Source organism: Muscardinus avellanarius, assembly GCF_963383645.1.
Source record: "Muscardinus avellanarius genome assembly, chromosome: 7".
In the NCBI taxonomy this organism is placed as follows: domain Eukaryota; kingdom Metazoa; phylum Chordata; class Mammalia; order Rodentia; family Gliridae; genus Muscardinus; species Muscardinus avellanarius.
In genome coordinates this window covers 39749677-39767317 of record NC_137793.1, presented here as the reverse complement: position 1 = coordinate 39767317, position 17641 = coordinate 39749677, and the positions used below count along the sequence as shown (strand labels likewise).

General features: G+C 39.2%; 1 protein-coding gene across 2 annotated transcripts in view; it reads right to left on the bottom strand.

Annotated features, from left to right (window-relative positions):
* The window catches only part of ZNF608 (zinc finger protein 608), a gene marked incomplete at both ends in the record, with an annotated part of 108958 nt that overhangs the window by 44930 nt on the left and 46387 nt on the right, over positions 1 to 17641 (bottom strand). For both annotated transcript variants that reach the window (XM_080698903.1, XM_080698902.1), the window contains one exon: positions 15173 to 15428. In XM_080698903.1, the coding sequence (XP_080555029.1) occupies positions 15173 to 15428 (256 nt within the window). The remainder of the gene's footprint in view (positions 1 to 15172; positions 15429 to 17641) is intronic.

Below are 17641 nucleotides of genomic sequence, written 5' to 3'. Positions count from 1 at the left end.
ATAAATATTCATATAAAGATGCATTTAAAAAGAGAGGAAAATGACAGCTAAAAGAGTTTATAGTTAAGTGCCTTGGGAGTAGAAATCGAGAGAAAGGTGGAATATAAAACTACTACATTTTTAGTATAGACCTTGTAGAACTCTGTGGCCTTTTAAACTGTATACATTTGTAATTTGAATAGAAGTTAAAAAGAAAATTAAACTGCACTTATGTGTTAACGTTCACACATACAGTAAGTCCTCTATTTCACAGTGGTTTGGGGGCATTTTAAGGAGTCCAGAGTATACACAAGTCACACAAGGAGCAGCTGGCACCTGTGCTGGTGCATTAAACCAGGGGATGGAAGACATGTAAGGAAACTATGACTCTCCTCTCTTATCAGATAATGTGGTTAATGGGCTCATTCTTCCTTGGAGGGAACCGGAGCCTAAAATAAGATGGAACCCCCTCTACTTGCACAAGTGCTAAAAGCTCCATAAGGAAACTTGAGTAAACAGAGTCCTAGAAGTCAGTCTCCTTTTGGAGATTCAAGTTGCATCTTCTTGTTCCACAGGACTTGGCACTAACCCAGTGAGTTGTTATGAATAAAACCAGCACAGCTATTTGCTAAGAATTTTGTTCAGGATCCTTTAAGTCTGAAAACGATCCTGCCATGAAGAATTTATGATCTTATACTCCTTTGCTACCTAAACTTCAGGTACCTTCAAACGATCATGTACTCCCACCACCCCTCTCCTACTTTACACAGTGGGGAAAAGGAGGCCCATGTCCTGGAAAACTCCAGGGGATATGGCTTCGCTGCCAGGCCTGATTCTCTGGAGGAGGAGACCAGCCTGGTCCAGCCTGCCTGACACTGAAACTCTAAGGTAGGTATATGTGGGCAAGACAAAAATCCCCTCCCAGCTGTCATTAATATTATGGAACTCAGTGGCTTTTAATTCTCCTTTGGACTCTGTCATTATGACTGCTTCACAGTCATAAATTCCCCATACCTTACTTTCCTTACTATAAGAAAATAAGGATGCTAAATCGCAGCCTCAAATATTTAAGAGTTACATTCAACATATGATGTGCTTTGTTGAAGTTCCATACTTGAAAATGTGCTACTTGCAAGAAACTGCAAGCTCAGGGGGACTCTACAGCTGACGATATTTATTTTAAGAAGACATTTAATTCAAAAGCCAGATATAAAGTGAGATATCCTAGAAGGTGTACACTTCAGGGATTCTCTAGTAACTGACTGGGGATTCTGAGGTAATACACTCCCCTCCTGAATCATTGAAGATTAATGTGCACTCAATATAATGTTAAGTGGCTCACTGCATTCTGCCTCTTTGAAAACCTATCATATATTCCCTGAATCCCATTAGGTTATTTGTCCAACTATCAACTCAGACCTTAGCTTAAAAAAAAAAAAAAAAAACCTGGTGAAGGTTTTTCAGTCACCCTGCCAGACAGGGATCTACAGAAGAGACCAGCTCAACAAGGCTCTAGAACTTTGTAATGAAGATGACCCCAGTTCCAGGCTATGTCCTCTTAACTTGTCTGCCCTTGAGGATTCAAAGATTCATTGAAGACAATGCACCTCTCACATGCAGCCAGCTCTGTTTCAGGCACAGAGAGTAGTAACAAATCAAGATGCCCAATCCCAATTACAGTTCTGCCCTGCTTGCAGTCTTCACCTCCAGATGCTTGAACAAGAAATAATTGTACATACATGTGAGCATGAGAGATATTGGTAAGAAAGAGCTGTTTGGAACTGGCTGGCTTTTCATACTGATAAAAGCAACAAGGTCTCCTCATGGAAGCTAAGGAAAGAGGTGGAAAGCAGCCTTTGTTGGGTCTAGGAATGAGCGGCCTATGCCATCACTGCCAAGAGAAGTAAGGCATATTCAATGTTCCTAGTCCAGTCTTGTAACTTGAGTTACTTCAAGAGTTGTCTGTCAGTGTGAGCAGAAAAACTAAATCTACATGACAACATACAAACTGTGCAGATGTACACGTGAGTACCTGAAGAGCTAGAGGGATTCATGGCTGACCACTGGGCCAGGAGACCCTGTGGCAATGTCCCTGAGGCTCAGGAAGTAGGCCTTTTTTTTTTTTTTTTAACTTGCTTGCTATAAAATACACAGCTGAAAACATATGGAGTATTTTTGTAAAAAATATTTGCTGAATATTAAATTTTAAAAAATTGCACTCTGTAAGCGGATTGAGTTCCCACATTTCAGTCAAAACCTCACACTGACAGACAAATGTTTATTTGCTTTTTAGCATATTTTAAATAACTAGTTATATTCATCCACATATATAGCCACATACTCAAAACTAGGAAAGCCTAATCGCTTTAGATAAGAATTAGAAATTCAGAAAAAAATCACCCTGCCTACAGTTACTTGGTTCAGATTGTACCTAAAGTTTTCTGTAAGAATAGCAGGTTTAATTATGGAAGTCTCCCACATAAATGAGAAAACCTTAAGTAGAAGGTGTTGACAGAGCAACACATAAAGTTCCTCAAACAAAAGTGTTTTAATGGTTCAGACACAGGCCAAGTGTGTCATGTGTCACATAGAGCAGGGACTGAAATATTAGGAAGGGGTCTCGATACATCCTGAGTCAGAAGGCTTAATCATGAAACACGTAAGAGTGTGCTATGCATATAATTGCTCCATTTACTGTTGAATTTTAAGAAATTACCAAATGAGTAATAAGGATCTTGCCTACCTCACTGTACTTTTACCTGCTCCTCTCGAGTCTCCGGACTGGATTATGTCACACCTTGCTGCTACACTGCCACTATGCCCAGGAGCCCAATTCCCCCAACTTTCCTTGCTGAAAGCAACTTTTATATGCAATATTACTTACATTTATCTAAGAAGTTGAAAGCAATGTAAATATCCATAATTAAAGGAATTTAAATTGGGCTTTGGTGCATCCAGTCCATGGAATATTTTCCATGGAAATACTATACTTTCCCAGAAAGTATCAGCCAAACTTATTTGAGAGTAAAAAGGCCGGAGAAGGGCATACAGGAATGCTTTGGGGGACAGTAATTGAAAAAACTACCTCCATAGTTCTTCCTCCTGGCCAGGGAAGAGAGAACGTGAGAAGAAACAATGAAAGCAGGGTGACAAGGCAGGGCTTGGGTGCTCCAGGGACAAATAAGACACACTGCTTGCATATATCAAGCAGGAGGTGCAACAGGGTTTTTATTATTTTATTTATTTATTTATTTATTTATTTATTTATTTATGTGGGTCTGGGGATGGAACCCAGGGGCATTTGACTTCAGAGCTACAACCCCTGCCCTGTTTTTTATTCTTTATTTTGAAACCAGGTCTCACAACTGAGTTGCAGAGGGCCTCACTAAGTAGCTGAGGCTGTCCGCGAACCGTGATCCTCCAGGTCTCAGCCTCCCAAATACTGGGATTACAAGCATGTGCCACCACGCCCAGCACAACAGGGTTTTTATAAAAAAAATCTGCCCTGGCATCCTGCCTTAATCTGACAGAGCAAAACCCCAAAGAAAGATGTTTGCAGAGACAAAAATAAGTGGCTCCGATTCTGCCTACTTCAGAATAGATGCTTGACAGATTCATTTTCTCCCCTGGGTGTATGAATTCCTCACATTCAAAATTTTCTTTTAATTCCTTCATTTGAGAAGTAGGGAGGCTGCAAATACTATTCTAGACACAAGGAGAAGTAGACCATCTTGCGTACACTGGCTTTCTCTTGCTGAACAATTGTGGTATGTGTCATCAGAGGGGAAGTCTCATTCCCTTTTTTTTGCAGGTCTGGGGATGGAACCCAGAAGCATTCGACCTCTGAGCTACACCTCCTGCTCTATTTTTTCTTTTTATTCTTAATTTGAAACAGGGTCTCACTAAATTGCTATGAATATGACTTAAAACCGTATCTCCTTTTTCATCAAAATGTCGGTGGGTCTAAAGTTAGAGGGAGACAAGCACTCTCATCCAAGACAACTCTTTGGGAAAATAGTCAAGCAATACATGTTCTGGTACATTAAAAATGTTTGTTTCCACTGACTCAGCAATTCAACTTTTTGAAAACTGATATCAGCATTATAATTCCAAATTCATAAAACAATCTTCATGCACAAAGATTTAATAAGCAATACTACTTACATTTATCTGAGAAGTTGAAAGCAGTGTAAATACCCATAATTAGAGAAATTTAAATTAAGCTTTGGTGTATCCATTCCATGGAATATATCACATCAAAAAAGGCTTTTTAGAAAGTGTTTTAATAATATCAGAAATGACCTAGGCATGATGGCTCAGACCTTTAATCTTAGCTACCTGGGAGGCTATGGAAGATCATAAATATGAGGCCAACGTGGGTAATTTAGCAAGACCCTGTCTCTAAAACATAAAAAGGGCTAGGGATGTGGCTCAGTGGTAGAGCACTTGTCTATCAGGTGAAAGGCCCTGGGTTCTGGGTTTGATCGCAAGTATGGAGATGGGGGTGGGAAGGAAGGAACTACTTAGGATAAATAAGTGATTTATGGTAAAGTACAAGATATAACATTAATATACAAAAGTCAGTTACTTTCCTAGATACTGGTAATGAATAAGTGAATTTAAAATTAAAAAACACAATTACCATTTTACATTAGCACCCCAAAACTTGAATTACTTAGGAAAAAGTGTAACAAAAATATGTACAATATTTATACAAGGAAGACCACAAAACTCTCATGAAAGAAATAAAAGAACTAGGAGCCGAGTGTGGTGGCGCACGCTTGTCATCCCAGCATCTGGGAGGCTGAGACAGGAGGATCGTGGTTCACAAACAGTCTCAGCTACTTAGGCCCTTTGCAACTCAGTGAGACCCTGTTTCAAAATAAAAAAATAAAAAACAGGGCAGGGTGTGAAGCTCGGAGATAGAATGCCCCTGGGTTCCAACCCCAGTACTGCCAAAACAAAAAAAAGAAAAAAGAAATCAAAGAACTAAAAAGCAGCAGAAATATTGCATGTTCATAGCAAGACTACTGCCAAGATGTCAGTTTTCCCCAATTTGACCTATCGATTCAAGGCACTCTTAATCAAATTCCCAGGAAGTTACTTAATAGATATTGGCAAGCTGATTCTAAAGATTATATGAATATGCAAAAGAGGCAAAACAGCCAACACAATATTGAAGAATAGAGTTAGAGGGTTAACACTACTTGACTTCAAGGCTTGCTTTAAAGGTACAGTAATCAAAGCGGTATGGGACTCACAAAAGAGACAAGGAGATCAAGGGAAACATATGGAGCTTATAGACAAACTCATAAATACAGTTAACTGACCTTGGACAAAGGAGTAAAGGCGATAGAATGGAAAGAGTCTTTAACTAATAAGCTAGAACAACTGTACATGCACATATTAAAAAAAATAATTTAGGCACAAACCTTACAGCCTTCATAAAGTTAATTAAAGATGAATCAGCCCAAAATGTAAAATATAAAACTTTAAAACTAGAAGGTGCATTTAAGAACATCTAGATGAACTTCGTCCTGAGGATGAGTTTAGATACAACACCAAAGGCACAACTGATGGGAGGAGAAGAAGGGAGGAGGGGAGGAAGAAGGAACAGGGGGAGGGGAGGAGGAGGACAAAAAACACCACTGTCAAGAGAACCCAGACAAGCAGACAAGTCATGGACTTCAAGAAAACATGTGAAGGACTAACCCATGAAACACTTACCTAAAACACACGAAGACCTCTTAAAACTCAACAACAAGAAAATAAACAACCCTATTAAAAACGGGCCAAAGTTTTTAACAGACAATTCACCAAAGAAGGTATACATGGCAAATAGTATATAAGAAGAGGTAACACATCATGTCATCAGAAAATTCACATTAAAACAATAACAAGACAACGCTACATATAGTCAAAATCCAGAACACTGTTAACACCAAAGACTGTGGAGAAAGTGGAAAAGGAACTCTCATGCATTACTGGTTGGGAATGCAAAATGCTACAGGCCCTTCAGAAAACAGTTTGGCTTTTTTTTTTTTTTTTTTTTTTAAGAAAACAAAACTCTTACCATATGATCCAACAATTACACTTGCTGGCATTTAGTCAAAGGAATTGAAAACTTATATCCACACACAAACCTGCACATGGATGCTCCTATCAGCTTTGTTCATAACTGCCAAATGTGGAAGCTACCATGATGTCCTTCAGTAGGGGAATGAGTAAACTGTGATACATCCAGACATTAGAAAAGAAGTTAAAGCTGCCATGTGTGAAACTTGAGGACAGTATGCTAGATACCGTCAGTTATGCACAATTATTGTGTTCTAGTTACCTGCTGTACAATACTGTACCTATAGTTAAAATTATTTAAAAACCTATGGCTGGGCGTGGTGGCGCACGCTTGTAATCCCAGCATTCAGGAGGCGGAGACCAGAGGATCATGGTTTGCAGACAGCCTCAGCTACTTAGCAAGGCCCTTCGCAATTCAGTGTGACCTTGTTTCAAAATAAAAAAAATACTAAAAAAATAGGACTTGAGGGTGTAGCTCAGAGGTACAATGCCCCTGGATTCCATCCCCGTATCCCAAAAATAAATAAATAAATAAATAAATAAATAAATAAATAAGTAAGTAAATAAACTAATAAAGTGAACTAACATATTAATTGGTCGCCTAAATTATAAATTTTTCCTGTACATTTTTTCTTTGCTCTAAAATGGTCATTTGTTCCTTTTATAATTAGAAAAGAAAAATCATATTGAGGATACAAATGACAACAAAAAAGGTATGACAAATAGTTTATTTCTCTCTTTTTGTTCTGATTAGTGTAACATAAAGATGGTTGAAAACTGAAATATAATAAAATATAATCCAATTTTATAATGTATAAATAAAAAAAATCAGTGACAAACTAGATCTTGGGAACTATTTTCAATTGTCTATGCCAAACTTAACCTACAAGTAACATATCCCTGACTAGAAAGCTACACTACTCAAACCTTAAAAGGTATGAAGCCTTATCACTTCATGCCATGAATTTATTCACCAGCCAGCAAGTGCATACAGTGCGCTTACTCTGTGCCGGGCACCGGGCGCCCAACAGTCAACAGAACAGATGGGACCGAGCACTGGAGAAGCTCAAGGCACAGTGGGCTGAAAGGATGGTTTGTATACAGCAACCCAGCTGAGGCTGATTCAAGTCCAGATGCTTCAGCTACACAGAAATTCTTGTCATTCCATGCTTCAAATAAAAACTCTAGTTATTACATCACATTTTACTTCCTCTTTCCAGAACACTTTGAGAAATATGCGAGAAGTTCCAATCAATGGTATACAGAAATCCAGAGCACAGCATAATGCGAGGAACCAGAGCTCTGCAAGGCCACCTGCAGGGAGTTCACATTCAGACTCCCCAGTGGCCAGTAGTGCTGCCTAGCACAGGGGACTCTTCCTAAGTCTCCCTTACTAAAATATGGATAAGGACTTTGTTTTGAGGCTAAAGGAAACCATTACCTCTTAAGCATGCCCAGCACAATGTCTGGCCCAGAGTAAGAAGAGCTCAGTAAACCAACTCTCTGTCTTATTCATAAAATATATGTGTTTGCACATTAAAAACAACAAAGAACCCAGCAGAAAGATGCAAAAGTCAATGAAAGGGAGGAGTGTCATAAGTGGCAAGGACAGGGTTTCTTTCAGCATTATGAAAATGGTCTGAAATTAATTGCAATGATGGTCGCATAGCTCCGAATGTACTGAGAACCAATGAATTGTGTGCTTTAAATGGGCAGATTGTATGCTATGTGAATTATATCTCAATAATGCTGCTATAAGAATTGTGTAAAAATCAATTAAATACTTTGATCAATATGCCTAGATGAGCCAACAGATATTGCAATGAATGAGACCATTTCTATTTTGTAATTAGAAATATATCTTTAGTTCAAAGTTCCTATAATATTAAGATTCAAGAGTTCCTTACATAATTCCTCTGTATAAGGAAAAAATAAATAAACAGGATAATAACACACACACACACACACACACACACATACACACACTCATATACATCTTATACCATTTTAATCTCTTACCATAACCAAGTCCTACAAAAAGCTTAACTTTTTAATGTTTTATAGTTTATGTTTATATATAAGTTTATTGTCAAGTGTCATGGCACATGCCTGTAATCCCAGTGACTTGGAAGGCTGAGACAGGAGGATCACAAATTCAAGGCCAATCTGGGAAACCTGGTGAGAATTTGCCTCAAAATAATTTGTTTTTTTTTTAAAAAAAAGGGTTCAGAAACCAGGGGTAGTACATGCCTATAACTGCAGTACTTGAGAGGCTGAGACAGGAGGATTTTAGGTTGAAGGCCACCTTAGCAACGTAGTGAGAGGGTCAGTAACTTAGCAAGATCTTCAAAATAAAAAATAAAATAAGGCTGGGAGTGCAGCTTGGAGGTAGAATGCCCCTGGGTTCAATCCGTAATACACACACACACACAGATAGCTCGGCGATACAGCACTTCTTAGCATACACAAAGCCCTGGGTTCAATATCCGTACCACAAAAATAACTAACTGAATAAATAAGTTTAGCTACAATATCAACCAATAAAAGAGGGTAACAAAATACCTTCATGAGGTGAATTTAAATCTTACTGCTCCATTACTTAACACCTAATGTCACCGCCAAAATACACATACGAGTGAAGTAGAAGCTAGATGTTTGGCCTAAAAACAGTAAGCTGAATCCCTTTTAATAGCAGTTCATTTTTCACACTGGCGAGAGCTAAAGCGACTGGCTGTGCATGCTGCTGATTTCCAGCGAAGCACACCATCACTCATCATATCCACATTGGGGTCACATTACCTCATCAGGAAAACATAAAACAACTAGGGCCAGGAGTAAAGCAAAACAAACCAGGGGAATGTCACAAACCCAGGAAGCCCCTCTGTTCCTTTTTCTTCCCTACATTCAATAAATCTTTAAGTGTGCACTGCACACCCATGTGAAGACCTACCCTCCAGTTTTAATTTCTGTGAAGCTGGTTACATTAGTTTCATTAATCTTAAAAAGAAAATACTTTCAATGAGTTTAGTTGCTATTTATTAGATAATCTGAAACCGATTGCATTTTTTACTTAAAAATTTTTAGCTGGCACTGTCAGGAGCCTACACTCTCAAAAAGGCTGAGGCAGCAGGAGTTTAAGGCCATCCTGGGCAACAGCAGATACCCTATCGTAAGACCAAAAAAAAAAAAAAATCACCACTGTAGTCAGAATAATCAGAGATAACTAAGATGGTGTCTAGTCCAGCAAGCACACAGATTCCATCTTCAACTTGGCCTATTTTTTCTGCTGGGGAACTGGGCAGCACGTGTGCCCTTGCAAAAAACACAGCCACCTCTGGGCTGCTCTGCCGGCAGTGTCAGTGGAGCTCAAGAAATCATTCACTCTCTCCTTAGCAACCTCCACTGCCAGATGGCCCAGGAAGGTAAGGGAAAAGTTCATGGCTGATGCTCAGAATGGCACTAACCAGTAGAACTTTTGAGCCCGCAAAACTTCTGTGGAAGCCAGGTTTGGTGGCACACATTTGTAATCCCAGTACTTGGAAGGTTGAGACAGGAGGATCACAGGTTTAATAAGGCCAGCCTCAGCAAGGTACTGAGAACCTACACAACTTAGTGTGAGCCCTTGTTTCAAATTTAAAAAAATAAAATAGGGCTGAAGTATAGTTCAGAGGTACAATACTCCCAAGTTCAATCCTCAGAACCAAAAACAAAGCACAAAAAGACAAACCTCCATGGGGTTCTGGTGAGAATGGCCAAGGCTGGACCCTTCTTATTACCAGTGATTAAACTATACTCATCTGAACAAACTAGCACGTGTGGAGGAGGCTAATTCACCTCTAGTTAACAATGACCAAGAGTATCAACCATTAGTCACCTTAGAGTGATTGTGCTGTTATAATTACCACTGAGCAAGGGGTAGTGAAATACGCGATATTTAAGTGTTCATCTTACTCCACTTGTAAAGTCAAAGATGAATTTATAAAACTCACAGAAATACGCCTCAATAAACAATAATAAGTATGATTGCATCAACTTCACAGTTACTGAAAATACAAAATCAGCCTGGATTGTTTAATCTCTGATCGAAGTAATCAGAATTATAAAAGAAATGCCCTATTTGAAGAAATAGACTGTGAATAAATACTACAGAAGAGGAATAACAACACCATGTGTTAGATTTTATTCTCAATTACATAGGAGTGCCTGCCTTTTAATGAATCACCTTGTAACCCCTTATTCCGCACATTTATGACTTTGCAGACACAAGTGAAGCAGAAAATTTTAATAACATCTTTAGTAGTTCAGAAAAGAATTGCTTATTTCTCCAGTTAATTACCTTTAAAACATTAATCCCCAAATCACTTTTCTTTATTTGGAAGAAAAACACAAACATCAGGTGAAGAACTTTTTTTTTCCCTAGTAGTGGTACTAGGGATTGAACTCAGTGGTATTCTACTTCCAAGCCTTATTTTATTTTATTTTTTTAGAAACAGGGTCTTGCTAAGTTACTATGGTCTCACTAGATTGCGCAGGCTGGCTTTGAACATGTAATTCTCCTGCCTCAGTCTTTCAAGTACTGGGATTAAGGCGTGTACCACCACTTTGGGCCCTGAAAAGCTCTTTTAAAGAATCTCACGCCTGGTGTTGAATCTTCAAATTAATATCACATTCACTGTCCTAAGCTGCCATTTGAATTGACCAATGAATGCCCCCTCTAAAAACTCCCTCTAATTTTCTGAATATGATTCTTTATTGGTGACATTAATCACTTTCCTTACTACAATGGATTTCCAAACTATTTAAAAAATAATTCAGTACAGACCACACAGGGGGAAAAAAAAAAAGCTATTATGTCTGGCTCATTTGAGAAATCCACAGTAAGGTCCAACCCCATCATATTGGTAATCTGGGAAGAGTGGTACCAACTGTTGTTCAAATCCTTTGTGATGACCTTGAACATCACAGAGGTTCAAGGTGAGGCTGTCTCTCTGATTAGTGACTAAACAATTATGCTCTCCTGCCACATGTCAGCATCTTAACAGGCACTAACTCCTCTATGAAGTACACAAAGCAGGTACCGCTGTCCATTTTATACTTGGAAATGTGAGGAAACAATACATGTGACCTTTTTAAAAGGGAAAAGGTTGAGGAACTTGCAGAGGGCTCAGATTAGAGCTGAGATAATAGCTCTCCACCTCATCTGCACATTAGAATCACTTTGGGAAGCTGGGGTAAAATACCAAGGCCAGGTAACCAAACCAGACCTAACCGCCTACCCAGTCAGATGCTGGGGATGGCACCTGGACATGGGCACGTTTTAAAAGCTCCCCAGTGATTACAAGGCACAGCCTTGAGAACTAGCATCCCATGACCCATAAAGCTCTGAGAAGCCACCAGTGGCAGACACCGGTTTTCTTTCTCTCACTTCCTTTTCTGCAGTGGCTTTGCTTAATCATTTAGAGACTATTGGGGACAGGCATGACAGAGCCTTAGAGCAGTAATAAATGACAGTCATACGATAGACCGTGGACACAAGAAACCAAGTATGTTCTTCGGTCTGGCAAAAAAAAAAAAGATTTAGTAAAAAGATTGAATAAAATGCAAAAAGAAAACACATTCATGAGAGCTAAAAAGCCAAGTTCAACACGTGTATTTATACATAGTGTTGTATATACTATGTTGGGTTTTTTTTTTTTTTTCCTTTTTTCTCTTTCTCAAAAAAGAGAAAGATTGTCAAACAAATAATTTTACATAGGCATGTGTGTCCCAAATGTGAGGAATGAAATGCTGAGGAAATTCTTTCCCACATCTGTGAGTAATTTGGTACAATACATCACTGCTCCCACGGATGCGTCTTGAAGAAGAAAGGCTGGAGCTGAATAACCAAATGCCCAATGCAGTAATGGCTTCTTCCCCTATTAAGCATGCTCTGGAACCACTAACTTTTTCCTAGAGGGAATTTCACTGTTAACACTTTATATCTGAGCAGGACTCAGTTCTTAGACAACTAGGACTTCATGTACTGGCAGAAATACTGTGTCGAAAATAACCCTCCTCGAATGAAGAACTCCAATCACAAGAAACATTTAAGTATTAAATGGGTATTTCAAATTCTTCTTTTATTTTTCACCATCACCACCCAGAGAAACCACAAGAATATTCAATATTCTCCCTAAGACTTTATATGAACTCTTAAAAGTCTAGGCTCTTAAAATTATGTGCACATATACGTGAATATACATAACAAATTGGGCTTGTGAAAAACACTACCAGCTATACAATACCCTCAATATAAAAATACCGGTAAACAGATTTAACTCAGTCTACAGAACATTAGTCAAAGACACCTGACAGTTTTAAAAGCTCCACTCCAAGCTCTTTGTTTACAAAACACAAAACTATTGCATCTTATTCCCCCTACCTTTCCCCAAAACCATCTCTTTTGACTCTGTCAAATGATGGCTTCAAATGTGTTTGTGCTTGTCTCTTTGCTTTTCCCAAATGGGAAAAATTAGTGGCCAAATGTGTTTTGTTTTTAAACTGGTACAAAGGCTTTAAACACACTGTGCTGAGAAAAAATAAACATGGAATGCTCCTGAAAGTGGCTGCACGTTAAACAATAACCTGGCCCTTTACGAAGACAAGTTTTTAAATTCTGTGGCGGTCAGTTTGGTTTCATTCAGCAAGGTAACTTATTAACATCAACAGCTCCTTCGTGTCACTGCAGGGAACATCCATACATCCCCACTCCTAGAAAATGTGAAGCTGCTCAGGCTTCTACCACTGTGCCTGACAGCCCTCTGAAGCTCCGCGTCTGGCCTATGAATGAACAGAGACATCCACAGAGACAGATGGATGACATCATGTAAAAGCAGGTGCTTCAGAATCAGGAGACTGACTTTTCTGAGGCCAGGGTGGAAATGGTGAAGCTTTATATAATTATCAGGCAATAATAATAATAGCTTAACACTCTAAGCATATGACCAGAGTATCAGAATCCCACTTCAACTCGTGTACTGCTATAGTTTCAATTTAAACACAGGTTATTTGTGAGTTTGTTTTCCTAAATAATCCTATCTTTTATTAAAAGCTAAGTTTAACAGCCAAAATTAAGCAGGCTTTTAAGCAAACTGAAAACTAATCCAAACTGTCCCCCCAAAAATCTGAAGCTAATTTTACATCTACCGCCCAGTGAGCTCACACTGGGCAGAAACTCAGTCCTGCCCCAACTTAAGTACACAAAATCATACCAAGCAAAGAACTGACCAGTGCTAAGTCACAGCTGAGAAACAGGAAGGCAGCATTTCACTCTGATGAGCACATGATCCAGGCATGAGAAATCTGATTTCAAGTTTATGAAGTTAACTCCTTTTTGTTTCAATTTTTTTTTCTGTTCTGAAAATCTGCATCTAAACCTTCCTCACTGAGGTTATTCAGTCTGAAACTGTTCTCCAGCACATTTGCTTTAAGGAGAATGTAAGGGAAGGAAAGCTGTGCACACCCGAAGAGAGGCAACAAGATAAAAGCTTATTCTTGCACTGGGGGTGGGGTGCCTTAAATAGACAAGCAGTAAGAAATTTTTTAAAAAACTTTAATTCTGGTTACTCTTACATCAACCTCCTAATTTGGTTTCACAGCATTGTTTTAAATTGCTTCCCAGAATGTCTAAAAAACCCCAACTAAAAATACAAAGAGGGAGAAAATGAAAATCTCTTTTAAAAAAATTCTAAAGCCAAAAGTAAATTTGAACGCTCATATCCATTTAAGCAAACAAGAGAGCATACCACAGCTACTATTTTCATTTCCTTTTCTGGTATAATTAAGCCTTTTTCTCTTTTACTTGCATTACCTACAAATTTTTTTTACCTAATTAAGAAACATACTATACAATGGCATACAAAAAGGAATAAGCAAAATTCAACGATTTATCTATTTTGTTTTTCTGACTTGAAACAGCTTGAGCTACTTCATGGCCAGCAGTTACCTGCCCACCTCCCATTCATTCCCATGCACTCAGCTCTGCATGTATTTTACCTTCTGTCCTCACTGCCTCCTTGGCTCAGAACCAGTGATTGTGACTCTCACGCCCACCCTTCCTGATACTCTCATTCTTGTCTTTACACTTCTCACAAATGACAATGATGCTTAGCAACTATCATCTCCTTTCTCCTTAACCAGTCTAGTAAGAGGAGAGAAGAAATCCCCCCCCCCAAAGCTTTTCATTTTCCTTCTCTAGTTTTCCACTTTCCTTTCCCTCACTGTACCCTGGGGCATGCTTCTTTCTTAAGCTCTCCTGCCTTGCTCATTCAGAAGGGAGCCAGGCAGCTCTCAACCCTCAGTCGCTGGTTTTCAGTGTCTGTTGGCTTGGTAATAGCACAGGCCACCTGAAACACCCTATACCTGCGGACCATGTGCTGTGAGACGTGGCCAGCCCTGATGTGGATCCCAGTGTGGCACACGCTCTGATTTATATTCCCAATAGTGATGATAGATTGATCTATTTCTCTTTGCACCTTGTTTCCCTCATGACTAATGGGCTGCAGTTGCCAAATGGCTTGCTGAGTTCACGGGCAGGAAAGGTCCTATGTCCCTGGCCATGGACGAGATGATGGCTCAGCTAAGGCTTCAGCCTGTGTGACCTGGGCTCCATTAGCTCGGAGCAGCAACCAGCTACGACCTCATTATGACAATGGTCCCTGCTATGTGCAAGCCTTTGCTTCATTCAGAAGAAAAACATAAGACTCCACAACACAAAAACCACCATGTTAATAAGACAGACTGGTTGGCACACCAAGAATCAGGTGAACTTGACATCTATCTGCCTTCCTCATTTCCACGGTGCCCTTTAGGAGAAAGTTAATCCTGACCTTGCTTCTCACTGTCCTTCCATCTTAGCACCTAAAGTGGAGAGCTACTTTTAGGAACCCAACTCGTCCTAAATGTAAGAGAATCCACAAACAAGAAGACAGACACAGTTCTTATTTCAACAAAGTTCAGAGAGCCTCAAAACCCTTCTTTCCTCTCTGAATACCGCAAAACAAATTCCCCTCACAGAGGCACGGAAATACACTGCAGGGGAGAGGGCATAGGAAAATAAATAAAAATAAATTGTATTTACCTTCTTCAGTTTCATGCCACACGATCCCTTCCAAATTCACACTGGTCCCAGGTTCACAGGGCCCAAGACACTCTGGCTCTGTCACTACTCCAACTTCACAGGTATTGACACCCACGGAACGAGTCCGAACCAAAAGCTGTTCAACTGGTGCTGCAATATTGGATGAAGATGGGGGAAAGTAGGAAGGTAGAATCTGAGGCGTGAGACTGCTGGAAATCGGTGGTGGTGGCGCTGGCACTGTAAACAGGGGGTCAACCTGAAAGACAGACAGGCTTACTGCAGTGGTGCTGCAATCCGCGAGTTCTTTTTAATGCAATCTGTTTACATCGCTTCTAGAATACATCATCATTCCAAGTTCCATTTGCAATTATAATATGCTTTGAGTGCCTTAATGATGCCGAAATATAAAGCAGAATAGAAATGAGCATTTTATTTTTCCATGCCAAACAAGGTAAATATAAGAGTATTAGCTTCCTGAATTACAGGCAGGCTTTCAACGTTCTTCTAAATTCATCAATGGACAACCTTAATAGTCTCCGTAGATGTGAATGAAAAATGCTCTGCAAAATTAAGACTATTTCCCACTTGTACTGATATCTTGTTTTCTAAATTATAACCTATTCCAATAAATACCAATAAATAATAATATCTACATCATTAGACATTTAAGCACAGGAGGTGGACTAAATTGTCTTCAAAGTACTTTACAAACCATAATGAATTAAGTCACTACTAAATATATTAACTCGCTCTGAATATATAAAATATATAAACTTGATTATATACTCTGAAACACATAAATTGGACATTATTAGCATGTATTAAGTATCAACTCCTAATTAAGTGTTCTACTGCAAACTTTAGCAGAATTCATATAAGAGGAGAAATAAAAGTGTTTGCCCAACCTCAACAGAGCATGAGTTTCTCTATAACACAAATCCTTTAGTAATCCAACTTGTCAAAATCCCTGATGAGTGTGACCAAGGCTCAGCAGCCCTCTCTCTGAATACAGGAAATAGAAATGACGGCCAAGTACAAGGGGGCTGCAAAGGACTTCTTCACAAGTTTAGAAGTCTGGCCAGGATGAAAGCAAAGCCTATGCATGTACTAAATAGGCAGATCCCCAACCAACCTACTGATTCATCTGGCCTGCTTAACAACTGTTTAGGGCCACTACAGAATAGCTTTGACCTTGCTGACAGGTTGCCAGTTGTAGAAAAGCACACAAAGCACATCTGTAGAGGACTCCAGATCACCTACATCCTATGGCTGCACGGCGACAGAGCCTGCATATAAAAGATGACACCTTGCATGTATGTATTATCAGGTACACTACAAATCGTAAATGTTAAGAGAACACACAGAAGGTTATTGCAGTAAAATCCCATCTGATCTGTTGTTCATATATCCCTAGCTGTCCTTTTGTAGCTGGCTGGCTACAGATATAATACTATACAGTCTTTGTTGTTTGAAGAAAGTAATAAAACAAAACAAAGAGTATATTCCAAAAGAGTCGGAATGAAGTGCTCTACTAGTTAAACAGCTGAAGCGGTCAGCTGTGTGGGCTCCTAGTTCAAAGGCCTGTAGGAATCACGTCTACCATTTGCATTTACTAAAATGATAAACTGACTTTCACTTGCCTGAGTGATCCAAGAAGCAACAGAACAGTCCTTCAACCCATCTGCATGTTAAAGAAACTTAATTTCCTGCTCTCAGAGCTGCCATAAAACTTCTTTTGCCCCATGCTTTTTTATTGTTCTGCATTCTTGATCATGGAGTCCAAGAGAGAAAAGCATTTAGTAGCCCCAAACCCCAGACACAGTGATTTATGCTTTTGTGTAGATGCAGCTTAATGTGGATCAAAGTTCACATTGATAGCTCCTGTTTTAAAAAGAGCATGACAAATGAAGAACGGGAGGGAGAAGATGTAAGCAGGGGGAAAATCCAATGCTACCTTCTAGTCTTTGTTACAATGGAAAAAGTTGTGTGAAATTAGAATCACTTCAGAACAACAACAACAACAACAAAAGAAATTATGCCAGGTTCGGCTGCACTTTTTTTCATGTTTCCCAACAACTTAATTTGTACACTTAGTTGTAAATTGACTGCAACTGATGTTTTATATATATTTATACACATACGTAAAATGGACAAAATGAAGTAATATTCTTAGAATATCCTTTATATGGCTAGTTCAACACCCTGCATTAATACCAAGAGAATAAATATAGTTTCAGTGGGATGCCAAAAAAATGGAATAAATTTGAAGAGGTGAAGAATGTGTGAAAGCATCTGTTCTCGGTTTTGAAGATGAGGACACGGGGAGGAGCAGAACATGCCGACACTAGAATTTGGGCCCCGGCTCTGACACTAATTAGTTTGTGGCCTTGGAGTCACTTAAGTCCTCTGAGGCCCATTAGCCTCAACTGAAAAATATATATTTCAGCCTTCTAATATTGATGATAAATC